Here is a 15,363-nt window from a genome sequence, read left to right as displayed (position 1 = left end):
CTTGTTGATAAGAGAGGTCAGAGGAAAATGGCCAGATTGGTTCAAGCTGCCAGGAGGGATATATAACTCATAACAACCGTGGTGAGCAGAAAAGCATCTCAGCATGCAACAGCAGAAGACCACATTGGGTTCCACTCCTGCAGCCAAGAACAGGAATCTTAGAATCAAGAACAAGTTCCTATTAAATTGACCCCTGAGTGTGTATGTACATAGACCAGGTTGAAAAGTATTCACTGTTATTGGTATAATTTCCCAATCTGGTTTATTCAGTTTATTCACACCTAAGGTAAAAACAGACAATTTAAAAGTGTAAATAAGTACAGCTGACACATCCATCCATTATCCATAACCACTTATCCTGTGCAGGGTCGCGAGAAGGCTGGAGCCTATCCCAGCTGACTATGGGCGAGAGGGGGGTACACCCTGGACAAGTCACCAGGTCATAACAGGACAGTTGATACATAAAATGCTAACCCTGCCCTTAGCCGAAACCTTTATAACTTGGGACAAAAATGAAAATAATACATACAGTGGTGCTTGAAAGTTTGTGAACCCTTTAGAATTTTCTATATTTCTGCATAAATATGACCTAAAACAACATCAGATTTTCACACAAGTCCTAAAAGTAGATAAAGAGAACCCAGTTAAACAAATGAGACAAAAATATTATACTTGGTCATTTATTTATTGAGGAAAATGATCCAATATTACATATCTGTGAGTGGCAAAAGTATGTGAACCTCTCGGATTAGCAGTTAATTTGAAGGTGAAATTAGAGTCAGGTGTTTTCAATCAATGGGATGACAATCAGGTGTGAGTGGGCACCCTGTTTTATTTAAAGAACAGGGATCTATCAAAGTCTGATCTTCACAACACGTTTGTGGAAGTGTATCATGGCACGAACAAAGGAGATTTCTGAGGACCTCAGAAAAAGTGTTGTTGATGCTCATCAGGCTGGAAAAGGTTACAAAACCATCTCTAAAGAGTTTGGACTCCACCAATCCACAGCCAGACAGATTGTGTACAAATGGAGGAAATTCAAGACCATTGTTACCCTCCCCAGGAGTGGTCAACCAACAAAGATCACTCCAAGAGCAAGGCGTGTAATAGTTGGCGAGGTCACAAAGGACCCCAGGGTAACTTCTAAGCAACTGAAGGCCTCTCTCACATTGGCTAATGTTAATGTTCATGAGTCCACCATCAGGAGAACACTGAACAACAATGGTGTGCATGGCAGGGTTGCAAGGAGAAAGCCACTGCTCTCCAAAAAGAACATTGCTGCTCGTCTGCAGTTTGCTAAAGATCACATGGACAAGCCAGAAGGCTATTGGAAAAATGTTTTGTGGACAGATGAGACCAAAATAGAACTTTTTGATTTAAATGAGAAGCGTTATGTTTGGAGAAAGGAAAACACTGCATTCCAGCATAAGAACCTTATCTCATCTGTGAAACATGGTGGTGGTAGTATCAAGGTTTGGGCCTGTTTTACTGTAGCTGGGCCAGGACGGCTTGCCATCATTGATGGAACAATGAATTCTGAATTATACCAGCAAATTCTAAAGGAAAATGTCAGGACATCTGTCCATGAACTGAATCTCAAGAGAAGGTGGGTCATGCAGCAAGACAACGACCCTAAGCACACAAGTCGTTCTACCTAAGAATGGTTAAAGAAGAATAATGTTTTGGAATGGCCAAGTCAAAGTCCTGACCTTAATCCAATGGAAATGTTGTGGAAGGACCTGAAGCGAGCAGTTCATGTGAGGAAACCCACCAACATCCCAGAGTTGAAGCTGTTCTGTACGGAGGAATGGGCTAAAATTCCTCCAAGCCGGTGTGCAGGACTGATCAACAGTTACCGGAAACGTTTAGTTGCAGTTATTGCTGCACAAGAGGGTCACACCAGATACTGAAAGCAAAGGTTCACATACTTTTGCCACTCACAGAAATGTAATATTGGATCATTTTCCTCAATAAATAAATGGCCAAGTATAATATTTTTGTCTCATTTGTTTAACTGGGTTCTCTTTATCTACTTTTAGGACTTGTGTGAAAATCTGATGATGTTTTAGGTCATATTTATGCAGAAATATAGAAAATTCTAAAGGGTTCACAAACTTTCAAGCACCACTGTAAAATAAGAGCAGTAGAGCATCTATGACTTGTTACACAAGTGTATTTAGAGTTCAGTCCAATTTGCTGCAACTATCTTTGTTAGAAATTCAATTCCAAGTTATATTTCAGTATGTTGTCCATCACTCATGAACATTTTCTTCATGCCTCTCAACAAATTTGCTAAAACTTTCTTAAAGCCTTTGGACAACTCATGTTGCTGCAGATTCTCAATAGAACATGCAGCACGATAAAAACAACCACTCTCTATTTCTGTAAAATTTGTGGCTACTGCCTCATGTAGAGACTTTAGCCACTGTCATCATGTTGTAAGAATGAGTGTAACAGTCGTGCACTACGCATGCGCATACAGGTGTTCCTATTAAAATGACCAACGAGTGTATACAATTCAGTTCACCATTCTAAATAAATGGACTAGACTAAAGAAATCACTTTCAGACATGTTTATGCTTATTACTGAGGGAAAGTGCGTTCCTATTTTAAAATATACTCCAGGTTGTCCCCCTTTCCTCGCCCTCTTTGGCTAGTGGTCCCATGTGTGATGTAGATGTGACGCACTTCTGAGTTGTTACGGGAAGTTGTCAAAAAAAAAAAAAGAGTATTGAGACCACTGATTTTTTTTTAAAGGTCCCATGGCATGAAATTTTCACTTTCTGAGGTTTTTTAACGTTAAAATGAGTTCCTCTGACCTTCTTAAGTCACCCCAGTGGCTAGAAATTTCATAATGTGTAAACCAAACTATGCCCAACATTTGAGAATGGCGCGTCAAAACGGCGCGTTGATAAACGCTTCCCTTTACTACGTCAGCAAGGGAGATGATCCCCACGCCCCCCCTCTGGATTCCCACTCACTGTATGGATTGCCCCGCCCAGTTGTAGTGAGGAGACCATAGAGGACACAACAACATGGCATCACCTAAGCGAGCGAAACATGGAAATTGCGCTGTACATGGATGTGACAACATAGAAAAGAGTCTGTTTTTACTGCCGACGGGAGAGCCCCTGAAGACACAGTGGCTTAATTTTATTTACTTCAATAATACACCATCGAGTCTACCTAAGACAGTGTATGTTTGTCGGAAGCATTTTCCTGAGGAATGTTTCCACAACTTGGGACAGTACAGGGCAGGTTTTGCACATCAACTGTCACTGAAGCCTGGGTCCGTACCAAGCATCCCTGCCGCATCAGCCACAAACACCGAACAAGTAAGTGTATAACTGGTCGTTTTGCCGTGTTTTAAAATCGGTGTGTTAGCCTAGCAATGGCTACATTAGCTGTGCAGCTAACCGCTTCCTGCAGTTAGCCAGGTAATCTGCGCTACAAAACTAAAGAGCATGCAGCATGCTCTGTTAAACTGAGTTTAGTCTGGAAATTGACTGTAACTTATAAGCTTATGTTTGACTATTGCTCCGCAATGCATGTCTTCTGTTGGATAAGCGCTATGTTGCTGTAGTTGCTGCTTCTATCCTCTTTGGTTATGGAGTGCGTGTTCAAGCCTAGGGTATTATACGTTCGTAAACTACCACTCCAAACACTCTCACTCTCTGTTCTCTGTGTCACGTTGAGTTTACGAAAGGAGTCCGAGGGAGAATGGGGTTTTGTCTTAGCAGCGTGGCTACAGGCGCTGATAGCAGCGAGTATGTGTGTGCACGCAAACACTATACTACTATACTATACTACTAGTGTTGTACACACATTTTCCCACTCCCTTATTTAGACTTGTGAAGTCGGACTCCGGGTCAAAAGCGAAAGCTTGGACTGTTGCTTGACCTGCCATTGCTACTGTTCACACACAGCTAGCATGGCCGCAGTTTGGTCAAGCCCCTCCCCCTCCCCCCATGGCCCGCCCCCACCCTCTACCCTTCCCCGCCTCCTGGTTCTCATTAGCAAAACGACGCACTGGGAAAAGCGCTGAAATGGGGCTTTCTCCCAGGAGGCTATATTTACGTGCCGAGGGTTCATTTCGAGAAAGGCTGCGGATATAACATCCGGAAGCCTCCACGAGCCCGTTTAAAGCATCAACAAACCACCATGCCATGGGACCTTTAAATAAACCTTTTATTATAAGTCGTACAAAACAAGGCACTTACAAACATTGCAACCATAACACCAGGCCTGGTTGAGCATGGGAGATAAAAATAAAACATACATGCAGCATAAATAAAAAAAACAAACTTTAACATAATGAAAACAAAATACATAAGGAAGACAGGGTTCATCTTACCTTAAGTAGAGTGTGTTAAATTGTACATATCCATCCATCCATCCATCCATTTTCTACCGCTTATCCGGATCCGGGTCGCGGGGGTAGCAGACTAAGCAGAGCAGCCCAGACTTCCCTCTCCCCAGCCACCTCCACTACGTTGTCCTGTTTGTGTCTGGGTATTCTGTCCTTAGGGTGGACCAGTTTCTGCTTCAGGGTGTTACTGGGTCTGAAATGTACCGGAATGTTGTGTTTGTAGAAGATCCTCCTGAGTTTCTCGGATAGACCAGAAATGTAGGGAATGACAATGTTCTTGCATTTGTAAAAAGGAGCATAACTGACAAGGATGATAACAGGAACAAACGCAAGAACATTGTCATTCCCTACATTTCTGGTCTATCCGAGAAACTCAGGAGGATCTTCTACAAACACAACATTCCGGTACATTTCAGACCCAGTAACACCCTGAAGTAGAAACTGGTCCACCCTAAGGACAGAATACCCAGACACAAACAGAACAACGTAGTGTATGCAATTCAGTGCAGTGATGATTGCACGGATTCGTATATTGGGGAGACGAAACAACCGCTATACAGGCGCTTGGCCCAACACAGGAGAGCCAGCTCCTCAGGCCAGGACTTGGCTGTCTACATTCATCTTAACAACAAGGGACACTCATTTCAGGATTGTAACGTACGCATTTTAGCCAGAGAGGATCGTTGGTATGAGCGAGGAGTTAAAGAAGCCATTTTTGTCAACCTGGAACGGCCATCACTGAACAGAGGTGGGGGTCTAAGACATCATTTGTCAAACATCTACAAGGCGGTCTTGGACACTCTTCCCAGACGGCTGGGTGTACGCCAGGACCCAGCTGTTTTCGGTGACTTACAGGAGGACAGAGGGAGTCAGATTGCCATTGATCACCCTTACGGGCAATCCTTTGATCACCCTAATGACTCGCCGTTCACACCCAGCCTCCAGTGACCCACACCAATATGATGCCTCAATGACACCTTAGATGAGCTGGTCATCAGAATTCTGATTCTGATCCAGGAGAAGATAAATATCTGATACTCCCTATTAGTCAGACAGAACTGAGGAAGCCTTTTGGACGAGAGGTGAAACGTTTTCAAGAATTTTCAAGCAAGTCCAGTTGCCCATTTCTACCACCCACAAGGTGCCCGAACCACCTCGACTGACTCCTTTCGATGTGGAGGAGCAGTAGTTCTACTCTGAGTCTCTCCCGAATGACCAAGCTTCTCACCCTGTCTCTAAGGGAGAGCCCAGCTACCCTGCGGAGAAAACTCATTTCTACCGCTTGTATCCACGATCTCATTCTTTCAGACACTACCCACAGTTCATGACCATTGGTGAGAGTGGGAACGTAGATGGACCAGTAAATTGAGAGCTTTGCCTTTTGGCTCAACTCTCTCTCTACCACAACAGACCGGTTTAGCATCTACATCACTGCTGACGCTGCCCCGATCTGTCTGTCCAACTCCCACTCCCCCTTACCCTCACTCGTGAAGAAAACCCCGAGATACTTAAACTCCTCCACTTTAGGTAGCAAACCCCCCTGACCTGGAGTAGGCACTCCACCCGTTTCTGGCTGAGCGCCATGGCCACGGACTTGGAGGTGTTGATCCTCATCCCAGCCACTTCGCACTCGGCTGCAAACCATCCCAGCACATGCTGTAAATCACAGATTGATGAAGCCAACAGGACCGCATCAGCTGCAAAAAGCAGAGACGTGATCTTGATGCCACCAAACTGGACAACCTCCGCCCCTTGGCTGCGCCTAGAAATTCTGTCCATAAAAGTTATGAACAGAACCGGTGACAAAGGGCAGCTCTGGCGGAGTCCCACGTACACCAGGAACGAGTCCGACTTACTGCCGACAATGCGAGCCAAACTCCTGCTTTGGTCATATAGCCATAAAATATATCCTTTCCATATTCTCTTAACTTTTCCTGCTTCAAATTCTTTTAGAATATAATTTCTTTTCACTGGGTTGGGAAAGTAGTTTTTAACAAAATGTTCCTTATGACTTTGTTTGTACATTTAGAATCACATAAATCAACACCTCCTAAGCAGAGCTGTCTCAGTCCAGGGGAACTATTTGAGTATACCATCCATTCTTTTACCATTGATTTGAGAGACATGGGTATGGCTTTTATCATTCTATTGTAAGTCTTAACAGTGCACTGGAGCTGGAACTTCTGGCAAAACTCTTCATGCTGTAACAAACTTCCGCTATCATCCATGAAATGGGCTACAGCCCAGATCCCTTTACATTTCCATTCCTCTATAATCACTAATTTCCTTTTTAACAGAATATGTCTATTATTCCAAACAGGTGTGTTATGTGTGTGAAGTTATGTTTGTAAATTAGCTTCCAGTAGAGGAGTACTGGGCGGCACGGTGGTGTAGTGGTTAGCGCTGTCGCCTCACAGCAAGAAGGTCCAGGTTCGAGCCTCGTGGCCGGCGAGGGCCTTTCTGTGCGGAGTTTGCATGTTCTCCCCGTGTCCGCATGGGTTTCCTCCGGGTGCTCCGGTTTCTCCCACAGTCCAAAGACATGCAGGTTAGGTTAACTGGTGACTCTAAATTGAGCGTAGGTGTGAATGTGAGTGTGAATGGTTGTCTGTGTCTATGTGTCAGCCCTGTGATGACCTGGCGACTTGTCCAGGGTGTACCCCGCCTCTCACCCATCGTCAGCTGGGATAGGCTCCAGCTTGCCCGCGACCCTGCACAGGATAAGCGGTTATGGATAATGGATGGATGGATGGATGGATGGATGGATAGAGAAGTACTTGCTGATGAAAAGCTGAGAGTTTAACTGGCAATAAATTACATTCAAAATCACAATGCAATAGAAAGTCTATTCCACCCATCTTTTGAAAAACTAAGTTGGGAACAATGAACCAGAAGGAGTGTTGGTTCAACCTAAAGGACTTCAGCCATTTCAGTTTTAATACACCATTCATGATATCAAAATCGATTACATTTGCACCTCCATCCTCATAACTTTTTAACCATATTACTCTTTCTTATGGAGAAACTTTTATTTCTCCATATAAACAAAGTTAACATAATTTATAGTTTTGATCAGCTTTGGTGATATGGGTAAGGAGTATTGAGACCACTGAACTCCAGCGCCGGGCCTTTTCCAGGAAATAAGAGTTTTGGTCATGGCGTCAGCCTCGGTTCGGAGGTTTCAGTTTCAAAAACTGTAAGAGATAAGAGTAGAATAATATAAAGTACAGACACTTGGTATATTTTGCTTCTGTGATTTTTAAATTGTTCCTTTTTGGATTACGCTTCATTTTTGGAAGTAAGTTGTGTTTATTTTAAGAAAATTTACCTTTTGATTATCACAGCTTTTGTTTGGTCCTACTGAAAGGTCAAATGAAAGGTTTTGTAAGTTTTTTTCCTTTTTTTTAGCTTTTTGGCAGATGTATTGAAAAGCCGATATCAAATTTCTGCTATTCACTTTAATTTTTTAATTTAAATTTTATTTTAGTCTTTACACTACACTTGTGAAACAAAATGTGCTCATTAGTACTAAATACTGCTTCTAAGACAATTAATGAACACGTGCTTTCTTACTATTTTGAAAATAGATCTAGTACACAGCACTGTATTTTGAACAAAACCGCAGTAAACAAAGTTGGTAACCAAAATACTCCGAGCCCTGATGCTGCTCACGGCTTGGTGATGCTTGCAGGAGATGAGGCGAGTAGAATCGATAACATGTATATATGCTATATTTACTGTATGGACACGGGATCAGAAAACAGTTTTATTTATGGGCAGTAGCCACATGCACCCGTAGGATACCTATTTTTAAATTATGAAGTTTTCTGTTATTTTCTTGTATCCATTTATCTGTAATGCAGATAAAGTCTCTTGGGGTATGTCTTTATTAGCTTAGTACATCTAGCCACTGGGATTTTTGCCTATTCCTCAAGGCAAAACTGCTCCAACTCCTTCAAGTTAGATGGGTTGCGTTGGTGTCCAGCAATCTTCATTTGGATTGGATTGAGGTCTGGGCTTTGATTAGGCCATTCCAAGACATTTAAATGTTTCCCTTTAAACCACTCCACTGTAGCTTTAGCAGTATGTTTAGGGTCATTGTCCTGCTGGACCGTGAACCTTCGTCCCAGTCTCAAACCTCTGGCTGACTCAAACAGGTTTTCCTCCAGAATTGTCCTGTATTTAGTGCCATCCATCTTTCCTTCAGTCCTGACCAGCTTTCCTGTTCCTGCAGATGAAAAACAACCCCACAGCATGATGCTGCCACCACCATGCTTCATTGTAGGAATGGTGTTCTCCGGGTGTTGGGTTTGTGCCACACATGGCATTTCCCATGATGGCCAAAAAGTTCAATTTTTGTTTCATTTGACCAGAGAATCTTCTTCCATGTGTTTGGGGAGTCTGCCACATGCTGTTGGGCAAACTCTAAACGTGTTTTCTTCAGCAGTTACTTTTTTTTCTGGCCACTCTTCCATAAAGCCCCGCTCTGTGGAGTGTACAGCTTAAAGTGGTCCTATGGACAATTACTCCCATCTCTGCTGTGGATCTTTGCAGCTCCTTCAGTGTTCTCTTTGGTGTCTTTGTTGCATCTCTGATTAATGCCCTCCTTGCCCGGTCTGTGAGTTTTGGTGGGCGACCTTCTCTTGTCAGGTTTGTAGTGGTGCCGTATTCTTTCCATTTTGCTGTAATGGATTTAATGGAGCTCCCTGGGATATTCAAAGTTTGGGATATTTTTTATAACCCAACCCTGATCTATACTTCTCCACAACTTTGTCTCTGACCTGTTTGGAGGCTCCTTGGTTTTCATGTCGCTTGCTTAGTAGTGTAGTAGAGTCAGGGTCCTTCCAGAACAGGTTGATTTATACAGACATCATGTGACAGATCATGTGACACTTTGATTGCACACAGGTGGATCTTAATTCACTAATTATGTGACTTATGAAGTGAATTGGTTGGACCAGCTCTTATTTAGGGGTTTCATACGAAAGGGGGTGAATACCTATGCACCCTTCAGATTTCTGTTTTTTTCATCTTAATTATTGTTTGTGTCACAATAAAACAACAATGTGCATCTTTAAAGTGGTAGGCATGTTGTGTAAATCAAATGGTGTTAACCCTCCAAACATCCATTTTAATTCCAGCTTGTAATGTGACAAAACAAGACAAACACCAAGGGGGATGAATACTTTTGCACAGGACTGTGTGTGTGTGTGTGTGTGTATAAAGACAATGGTATTTTTTATACTGTATCAAAGACTAATGAACAAAAACCAACATGCACAAGATTGTTTTATTTAGATGCTTTGTCATAGAGTAGTGACTTTGAGGGATATTTCATTAGTATCAATGACACAGACATCCTTGGTCCTGTTATAAGAATAAAAAATGACTGGTTTAACATTTACAGACTGAGTCGAACAGATTAACACCTCATCTAGTAGAACGATACAATGTTTAGAAGAGTCAAGTAGAGAGAAAGGTATTACAGTTCAACAAAACACAGTGACGGAGACGTGAAAACAGCCTGATGTGATCTTTAACTGCTTGGACGTTAACCTTAATTTGGTCAGTGTTGCAGGAAAACACAGTGCTTACTCATGACAATCATAGCTCAGGAACAGGATTTGGCCCGTGTTAAAAGTAATAAATCATAAACATTATATAAATATATAAAACAGGATTTCAAGAAAAATTGCATGTCAGATAAAGACCCCACAGCAAACAGACATTTAGAGCTGTACTTCAGAAGCAAACATTTCTTATAGCCGACTAAGAATGATTGATTGATTGATTATTAAAAAGAAATTAGCATACGAGACCCCATGTCAAATAATTCCCCATGTTTCATTTTAATTTTTTTTTAAATAAATGAAACATTTAGTGTAATCCTATTTAAAAAAAGGTACAAATATTTATAGACAGTGTCGTGATGAGTGTTCACTTAAGAACAGTTACATTAAAACCTAACTCATAACTCAGAATAAAAGTTTAAAATTGCACAGCCACACTAACACACACCTGGATGCATTCACCTTTGGAGATTTTTCCTAATAAATCTTTACATTTATATTTAATCGGAAATAACAGTATTACAAATTGTCACTTCACACAGAGGTAAAAGATAAACACTATAAATGAAAGGTTTACACACTGACCATCCCCATCATATTTTATATAAATATATTCTGAGAGTTCCCTTGAACGATGACTTGATGTCCCACAGATCCGAGCGTCTCCGTTTCATTACATATACGCACACGTTTTCTTGTTCGGTATTAGAGGGTCTGCTTTTCGTACAGTGGGACACATGATTGCTCTCAGCACTGTTCCGTGTGCTTTAGGAGTCCAGAACCATGATGTGGACGAACAGTTTTGCTGAAGGGATGACATCGCCATTTTTTGTGAGCAGTGGAATGTGACGGTATCCTGTAGGAATCAAATAGCGTTTGTGAATTAAATTCCACATTACACTCACACTCATTCATGTGCCAGATCATCTAATTCAAAGAACATATTTAAAGGAGCTGTTTGTAATTTTTTTAGAGGTCCATCCCACTCTAATCTATGAGTTTAAACAATTCATAATAGTTTGTGGGCAAATTATAGCTGCTTATAGCTAAGCAGATATGTTCATGGTGAAGGTGGAGCTAATTTCAGGGCCAGAAAATTAAAAACTGAAGCATGAAATTAAAAAACTAGACTTTTTTTTTTTTTTTGCAATACTGACAGTCCGATTTTCAAAGGTATCTTAAGTTCTGTGATTATTATATGTCTGGATACACTTTTAAATGTTACAAACTGCACCTGTAATGCATATAGCTGTTGAGAAACAAGGGTCTCTGGCACATGGTAGCACTTTCCTCCTGAATTCGACTTCAGCGTGAAACAGGAAGTAGAACCCCAACTCCAATATTTATATCTCAGTGAAAAAGAATGTCATTGGATGATCTGTTTAAGAGCTCTTAAACATTAAGGTGAACTTAAAATGAAATATAAATGGGAATATTACATTATATTTTGGTTGTATGACTTTCCAGTAACACTGCAGTAACCTGGTTTTGGGAAAAAAAAATTGCTAAAAACAAAAAAACATGGCTTTGATAAAGTGTGTGGGTTTTTTTTCAATTTACTTCCATTCAAGGTTAGATTTCATTCATACTTTCAGTGAAAGTAAAGAAAAGATTTTCATGACCTTTTCAAACTCATCTTTACCAGGGGTGCCAATAATTTTGGAGCTTATATATATAATAGCATAGAACAAATATATGTTTACACTGGATATAATAATAGCTATATATAAGCAGCAAAGTTTGTTTGTTTGTCTTGAGCTAATGTCGCCATTTCTCAATGGATTTTCACCAAATTTGGCAAGTACAGTGGTGCTTGAAAGTTTGTGAACCCTTTAGAATTTTCTATATTTCTGCATAAATATGACCTAAAACAACATCAGATTTTCACACAAGTCCTAAAAGTAGATAAAGAGAACCCAGTTAAACAAATGAGAAAAAATATTGTACTTGGTCATTTATTTATTGAGGAAAATGATCCAATATTACACATCTGTGAGTGGCAAAAGTATGTGAACCTCTAGGATTAGCAGTTAATTTGAAGGTGAAATTAGTGTCAGGTGTTTTCAATCAGTGGGATGACAATCAGGTGTGAGTGGGCACCCTGTTTTATTTAAAGAACAGGGATCTATCAAAGTCTGATCTTCACAACACGTTTGTGGAAGTGGATCATGGCACGAACAAAGGAGATTTCTGAAGACCTCAGAAAAAGCGTTGCTGATGCTCATCAGGCTGGAAAAGGTTACAAAACCATCTCTAAAGAGTTTGGACTCCACCAATCCACAATCAGACAGATTGTGTACAAATGGAGGAAATTCAAGACCATTGTTACCCTCCCCAGGAGTGGTCGACCAACAAAGATCACTCCAAGAGCAAGGCGTGTAATAGTCAGCGAGGTCACAAAGGACCCCAGGGTAACTTCTAAGCAACTGAAGGCCTCTCTCACATTGGCTAATGTTAATGTTCATGACTCCACCATCAGGAGAACACTGAACAACACTGGTGTGCATGGCAGGGTTCCAAGGAGAAAGCCACTGCTCTCCAAAAAGAACATTGCTGCTCATCTACAGTTTGCTAAAGATCATGTGGACAAGCCAGAAGGTTACTGGAAAACTCTTTTGTGGATGGATGAGACCAAAATAGAACTTTTTGGTTTAAATGAGAAGCGTTATGTTTGGAGAAAGGAAAACACTGCATTCCAGCATAAGAACCTTATCCCATCTGTGAAACATGGTGGTGGTAGTATCATGGTTTGGGCCTGTTTTGCTGCATCTGGGCCAGGACAGTTTGCCGTCATTGATGGAGCAATGAATTCTGAATTATATCAGCGAATTCTAAAGGAAAATGTCAGGACATCTGTCCATGAACTGACTCTCAAGAGAAGGTGGGTCATGCAGCAAGACAACGACCCTAAGCACACAAGTCGTTCTACCAAAGAATGGTTAAAGAAGAATAAAGTTAATGTTTTGGAATGGCCAAGTCAAAGTCCTGACCTTAATCCAATGGAAATGTTGTGGAAGGACCTGAAGCGAGTAGTTCATGTGAGGAAACCCACCAACATCCCAGAGTTGAAGCTGTTCTGTACGGAGGAATGGGCTAAAATTCCTCCAAGCCGGTGTGCAGGACTGATCAACAGTTACGCAAACGTTTAGTTGCAGTTATTGCTGTACAAGGGGGTCACATCAGATACTGAAAGCAAAGGTTCACATACTTTTGCCACTCACAGATATGTAATATTGGATCATTTTCCTCAATAAATAAATTACCAAGTATAATATTTTGTCTCATTTGTTTAACTGGGTTCTCTTTATCTACTTTTAGGACTTGTGTGAAAATCTGATAATGTTTTAGGTCATATTTATGCAGAAATATAGAAAATTCTAAAGGGTTCACAAACTTTCAAGCACCACTGTAGAACATACATTTAGCATTAAATATTCTCATCTCATTATCTCTAGCTGCTTTATCCTGTTCTACAGGGTCGCAGGCAAGCTGGAGCCTATCCCAGCTGACTACGGGCGAAAGGCGGGGTACAGCCTGGACAAGTTGCCAGGTCATCACAGGGCTGACACATAGACACAGACAACCATTCACACTCTCATTCACACCTACGGTCAATTTAGAGTCACCAGTTAACCTAACCTGCATGTCTTTGGACTGTGGGGGAAACCGGAGCACCCGGAGGAAACCCACGCGGAGAACATGCAAACTCCATACAGAAAGGCCCTCGCTGGCCACGGGGCTCGAACCCAGATCTTCTTGCTATGAGGTGATTTTCCTCAATAAATAAATGACCAAGTATAATATTTTTTGTCTCATTTGTTTAACTGGGTTGTCTTTATCTACTTTTAGGACTTGTGTGAAAATCTGATGATGTTTTTGATCATATTTATGCAGAAATATAGAAAATTCTAAAGGGTTCACAAACTTTCAAGCTCCACTGTAGGCCCGGGGATGGCCTGGAATTCTGCAGATATAAACAAAATTCATGTACAGGCCCCAAGGAGGTCCCTGAGGGGCACAACATCCATCCACCCCCTCCCTCAATGCCTTTCACGTTATATTTATTAACACAAACTCTCGACAGATCTTCACTAAACTTGGCACGTAGGTACAGGAGATGGCCACAATTTGGCAGAACTCAGAAATTCCATATTTGGGCCCCAGGGGGTCCCTGGTGGACCCCTGGGTGGTGGATGTTTGGATTTTTGTTTGTCTTGGGTTAACATCACCATTTCTCAGCAGATCTTCAACAAATTTGACATGGAAGTCTGGGGGCAACCCAGAATTTTGCAAAAGGGAAAATGTTATAAATAGATAGGTAAACAAACATGAAAATCAAGGTACAAGCGCTAACCCTAACCCTAATGTTAGCCTATATGAATTTTCTATCCAAATTCAGTCTATAAATCATGCTGGTATTATGTAATAAATATTTCAAGCTATGTTTCCTGTCCATTCAAGTCTTGTATTATACGCTCGGGCCATTTTATTACGTCCCTGCAGCTACATCTACTGGCTGTTTTAGCCCATTGCAGGCTAACCACAGCCCATCTATTTTTGTGCACAATCCAGCAATGGTCACTTTTAGCCAACACTTAAACTACATGTGTTTTAAAGGTGACGTACTCCTTTTTGACAAGTTGACACATTTCCCTGAGATCTTAATGAGATGTCTGTGACATGCTTTGATCAAAATACCAGAAGGATAAAACACCACAGCTTCCTTCTCACCCTGTCTAAACAGCCCTGTTCAAAACGGCTGATTTGAGGAACGGCCTGTTCCTTTAAATCATAATAAGCCACTTCTCACCCCACCCAGCTCTGCTGCCAGCCAATCCGGCAGTACTTTCCTCCTGAATATTCATTCGCAAAGGCAGTTCTCAAGCCCTGAATGGAGATACTCAGATGAGTGGGCGGGATTATTCTAACGAGCTCTACTTGTGACATAGAAAATGGAGCCGAATCTGAACAGTTTGTCGAAGCACACCTTTTCTGAAATTGGCAGCCCAAAAGAAAGTAATTGGGTGTCTTATTTCAGAGTTTGTGGGTTAGTAGGCACTCCAGATACACAAATGTATGTGCAAAAGCACCGAAGTGAGTTTTTCGTAATATGCCCACTTTAATGGATGTGATCTCACAAAATGAAGAATGAGAAGGGCAAATGGTGAAGTCCATGACAAGCTTACCATTCTGCATGCTATTAAAAGGTAGCGTGTACTGCCCAATGAAGTCATTGTGTGACGCAGCGTCATAATCCTCCACCAAGAAGCGCACTATGGCCAAATTCGGCACCTGAATGGTGAACTGGAAGTTTTTGTTCCACATTGGGTTGAAGCCTGCAGACAGAAAACATGACACAGGAAGTTAAACATTAAACATCACTCGTGAATATGCAATACACTATGAAAAAGATCTCAGTGTAGATTT

The 15,363-nt window shown here is 41.4% G+C and overlaps 1 protein-coding gene across 2 annotated transcripts in view; it reads right to left on the bottom strand.

Annotated features, from left to right (window-relative positions):
- Window positions 1-9,642: 9,642 nt before the first annotated feature.
- Window positions 9,643-15,363, bottom strand: part of plcd1a (phospholipase C, delta 1a) — an 80,524-nt gene continuing 74,803 nt past the window's right edge. For both annotated transcript variants that reach the window (XM_060899883.1, XM_060899882.1), the window contains exons 14-15: window positions 15,123-15,272; window positions 9,643-10,792 (exon numbers count right to left, since the gene is read on the bottom strand). In XM_060899883.1, the coding sequence (XP_060755866.1) occupies window positions 10,704-10,792; window positions 15,123-15,272 (239 nt within the window). In that variant the 3' untranslated portion in view covers window positions 9,643-10,703. The remainder of the gene's footprint in view (window positions 10,793-15,122; window positions 15,273-15,363) is intronic.

Source organism: Neoarius graeffei, chromosome 19 (assembly GCF_027579695.1).
Source record: "Neoarius graeffei isolate fNeoGra1 chromosome 19, fNeoGra1.pri, whole genome shotgun sequence".
NCBI lineage: Eukaryota > Metazoa > Chordata > Actinopteri > Siluriformes > Ariidae > Neoarius > Neoarius graeffei.
Note: the sequence above shows the minus strand (reverse complement) of the source record. Positions and strands in the feature narration are given on the sequence as shown.